Below are 4,636 nucleotides of genomic sequence, written 5' to 3' on the forward strand. Positions count from 1 at the left end.
TGGGGAGTCGCTCTCTAAACGTGGGGTATTAAAATTGCTTTTGAATGCGCGCGCGTTTTACTTTCGGTTTCGTTTTAACGATGGCGCTAAACTCGGCGGTGCTGAGCGTCCATTCTACAATACAAGACATTAATTTAACAAACCAATTTAAAAGTGGTGGGACACAAACGGGATTTTGAAAAGTGTGTCCCCAGTGGAAATTACGCCCCTGCGTGAGTGGAGTTATCATTTGATGTGAATGTATGCCGCGTTGTACAGTATATTGAGACGGAGACGCCAGGATTGCGTCTGACAGAATGTGCGCTGTAGCACAAAATATAGTATATTTCTTCAAAAGCAGATTGTGGAGACATTTTAATTGTCCACAATCAAAAATCGTCATATCACACACCCCTAATTGCAATGTAGTTTGTGCAAATCTGGAACAGAGGTTGGTTGAGAGAGAGAAAAAAACGGCCGGTTCCGAGTTTCAGCGGAGCACAGTGTCAGTGACAGGGAGTGTTTGACGGCTAATATCTAAAATCTGCATTAAAGTTAAGAATGTACAGATTGAGTTTAATTAGTTGTGTAATGTTGGAGAGAACGGCGAAACTGTCACTGTATCAGCTCACAGCAGTCTGGGCAGTAGTTAGGCTAGCGAAAGTTTTGTATACAAATAAAAACAAGTCGCACCACAACGATTTCTCGCACAAATGCTTCCAAATATATTTTTCGCGCAGATTAAATTTTGGGAGCATAGGTCTCAATTTCGAGCCCTGCCCCCAACCCCCGACTCCTGAATGTCACTCACTCACTCGCTCATGCGGTCATGCACTGCGGTCTCATGAGGAAACGCAGCTTTTTGATATAAAGTTTTTCTTGTTCCCGAATACAAATATGTTTTTAAGTATTTGTTCGAAATAAGTATTTGTAAAAAACACGCTATTTGTGCCTTTCCGAATACCGTATTCGGGTTCGGCTCCACCCCTAATATATATATATATATATATATATATATATATATAAACTTAATTTGGACTTTAAAGTTGTAAACTTTTTTTTTTTGCACCCTCAGATTCCAGATTTTCAAATAGTTTTGTCTCAGCCAAATATGGTCCTATCCCAACAAACCAAACATCCAGCTTTTTCAGCTTTCAGATGATGTATAAATCTCAGTTTCAAAAAACTGACCCTTATGACTGCTTTTCTGGTCCAGGGTCACCTATTATACATTAATAGTGGTCTCCAATGTCCTGTTGGATACAATTTAGTTTGTCAAACTGTGAACTCCTCAAAACTGAGGTTCTCCAAAGAACTGTCCAAACCCTCAGTTCCGGGCAGTACTTCCACAACAGGATTGTGTTGACAGTCTAGATGAGAGTTTAGTGTATTGCAATCAAATAATTATTTCAGATTAAATCAAATAAATTGCATTAAATTTGGCTGTGTGGATGCATTGTTCATAGTTTCTTTTTCGTTTAGGCTCAGAATTGTAATTGAACTAAGAGAGCTTCTCTGTAGGTTTTTGGGAAAATCTGTTTTTGGCAAAGTTTTATGGCCGAGTGTGATGCATTTAACTTTTATATCCCCTCTGTTTTCTCTTTCTCTTTATTTCACCCACTTATTCTCCTACTCATAACTGTTACTGGCAGGTTATGAATGCAGTTTAACAGCTACCCACAAACCAATTATATCCATCAAAAAAGCAAACAGTATGGAAGAATCAATAGAGCTTGTCAGTGGAACTTGTTGCTAGTGCTGTGTGTGTGTGTTGTAGAAGAAGAGGTTTTTCTGTGTTAAAAAATACTGTTCATGCATTGCTTACAAATTTGTTTCCAAATACACATGTGTTTCTTGCACAGTGTTTCTAGCGCTTTTTTCTTAGCGATTTTCTCAGTATTTAAATAATTAATTAATTTATTTTTTTATTATAAATAACCTTCAGATTCTGACTAGTTCTATGGGCCAGGGTCACATAATATATAATATAATATAATATCACACAGCCTTGCTATGAAAGCTTGTTCCCACAGCTGAATAAAAATATAAAAAGGTATTTGTGACTTTATCTCAGTTAAGACTGTCTTCTGTTTTTCATTTTGAGTTGATATCCCACAATTCAGTTTTTTTTTCCTTCACACAAAGTCCAATTTGCAAGATTTAAACTCTCAAATTAAAAAAATAAAATGTCAGAATTGCAAAATGTTTTTTGCAACTGCAAGAAAAAGTCAGAATTGTTAGATAAAGTCTGAATTGCCTTTTTTATTTTTTCTTCTGTGGAGAAAGGCAGGGAAGGCAGAATTTATACATGGATTTTTTTTTTTCTTCTCAGAATTACAAGAAAGAAAAGTCTAAATTGTGAGGTAAAAAGTTGCAATTACCTTTTCTTAATTTTATCCCTTGGTAGAAACGGACTTGGTGAGAAAATGAGTGTAACTCAGAAATAACAAAGACAGAGCTTTACATTGTGCTGTTTTTACTGGTTGCATTAAAAACAAACGTGTGTTAATAGTTTGATTCATGAACAAATTAAATCTTTTAAGGAATCGCTTAAAATGATTCACAGGATATCGGTTTTAGTATTATTATTTCCTGAAACCATTAAGAGTGGGGACTAAACTAAAATTTTACTCACTTACCAACTTGATGTTTGTGCTTTACAGTATGTTACATTACAAAATATTACTATGATGTCAGAAACATTGCAGAAAACACTGAAATATGCACTCATTGGCACACCATGTGTACTGTTTGCAGACATACTGATTTATGTTTCTCAGTGTGTGACTAATTTGGTTTACATCCAGGTTGCAAATATTTCCCCTATCAGCTCATTAAGAGAGAAATGTAGATGTGCCACCTCTTCAGCATCGGTGGACACGCTCAGTTCTCTGTAATGAACTCATCTTTCCTGCAGGCGTTAGACACAGACACACAGGGCTTTGATCCTGTCTTCACGGTTAATGAATTAATGCATAACACAAGGTATTGAGCCTCAGGAGTTCAACAGGATGTGGACTTGACTTTAAACTTCCCTGCTCTGAAACCGGTTGAGGGGAATGTTTTAAAGTTGATGGACGTGTATCACTGCAGAAAAATGCTCCTAATGAGCTGCCATGTGATAAAGACTGAGAAATTTTAAATATTGAAGGCAGTGGAATAATTGACATGTGGGGGACTTCAGAAATGAGGAGGCAAAGTCTAAGTTGGTTACCAGTATTACCTATTTTATTTTATTTTAGTTTCTGTGCTGTCAGTTGCATTCTCATCTGAATTTGAGTCCTTCTTGCCTTTTAAGAGAAATTGCTCCTTGTAGACTAGAACAATGATGTCATCGCTGAATGCAAATGTATTGTTGACAGAAATATGTGTTGCTTTCACAGCCTGGGGATGTTTTTGTGCAGACTGTATGCGAGAGTGTATGTATGTGGTGTTTCTGCATGACTGTTTTTTCCTTAGACAGACATTATAGCATAATGTCTGCATCGCAGTTTCCTGCTGCCTATACAGTATGTGTGGAGTCTTTGTGATGTGACTCGTGTCGTATGTTCCTTCCTGTCTAACAGATAGCTTTATTTGGACTCATGAGTTTATTCTACAAGCCTACTGTATATGAGTGTGTGTTTACACCCATGTGTGCTTCCTGTGTCGATTTATGTCCCTTCACCTATTGCTCCAAACATCCTGCAGTAACTGGAGTGTATTTAGCTAAAATACAATTACAAGCATTTTGGAACGGTATATTTGTTAAATATATATACACTGTCATTTGAAAGTTTGAGGTTAGTTACATATTTTTAATAAAAATGTATACTTTGATACAGCAACAATTCTTTGAATTGAAAAAAATAAAATAAAATAAAATTACATTAAAGGCACAACAATTTATATATCACAATTTTATATATATATATATATATATATATATATATATATATTTATTACTGGTTTTTTACTTTTTTTATGTGTTTTACTGTTTAGGGCACAAGTGATTTCTGTGTTGCACCAGACAAATTTCTGATGAACCAAACAAAAGACGTAATCAGCTCTGGTGAGTGTTTTTCATATTCTGAATGTATGTACTGTATGTTGGGAGAAAAGCAGACATGGACACCTATACACACACACACACACACATAGAGTCATGGCCGGCTCTTTTAATCTCATATTATGAATGGGGATTATAGTTCTTCAGTGAACAAATTTGCATGAAATGGCATTTTTACACTATCAAGTGCTTGAATAGTTTAAAGGGTTAATCTGAGAGACCTTTAATCCTGCTCCATAATCACTGTGACTGAATACATTGGTAAAATGGCCATTCCTGTGATTATATAACTTTAATCCCGTTCTCAGCCATAATATGCTCCTGCACCACCAGACAGACAGAAGCTCCCTCAGGTGCTCGAGGACGATGCCTGCCGGAGGAAAATTTAATTCCTCAGACGCTTGATTTTTCATAGCGCTTGCACTTCTTAAAGGAATAGTTCACCCAAAAATGAAAGTAACACCACACATTTGTCTAGTATAGTGGATGTTATCCATTCAAAAGATTTGTTTAATCATAATGACCAGATTTGAAAGACATGTTATTTGTGTTTTTATTTTCTTTACTATGGTCTATATGTTGATCATAATGCACTCTTTGTTTTTTGCT

General features: G+C 36.0%; 1 protein-coding gene across 3 annotated transcripts in view; it reads left to right on the plus strand.

Annotated features, from left to right (window-relative positions):
- The first annotated feature begins 1,009 nt into the window (after positions 1-1,009).
- Positions 1,010-4,636, plus strand: part of LOC127158761 (protein tweety homolog 2-like) — a 13,015-nt gene continuing 9,388 nt past the window's right edge. For 2 of the 3 annotated variants that reach the window (XM_051101770.1, XM_051101771.1), the window contains exon 1: positions 1,010-4,030. In XM_051101770.1, coding sequence (XP_050957727.1) covers positions 4,000-4,030 — 31 coding nt within the window. In that variant the 5' untranslated portion in view covers positions 1,010-3,999. The remainder of the gene's footprint in view (positions 4,031-4,636) is intronic. The other variant, XM_051101772.1, reaches the window with a different exon arrangement.

This window comes from Labeo rohita, unplaced genomic scaffold (genome assembly GCF_022985175.1).
Source record: "Labeo rohita strain BAU-BD-2019 unplaced genomic scaffold, IGBB_LRoh.1.0 scaffold_1688, whole genome shotgun sequence".
Taxonomy (NCBI): Eukaryota; Metazoa; Chordata; class Actinopteri; order Cypriniformes; family Cyprinidae; genus Labeo; species Labeo rohita.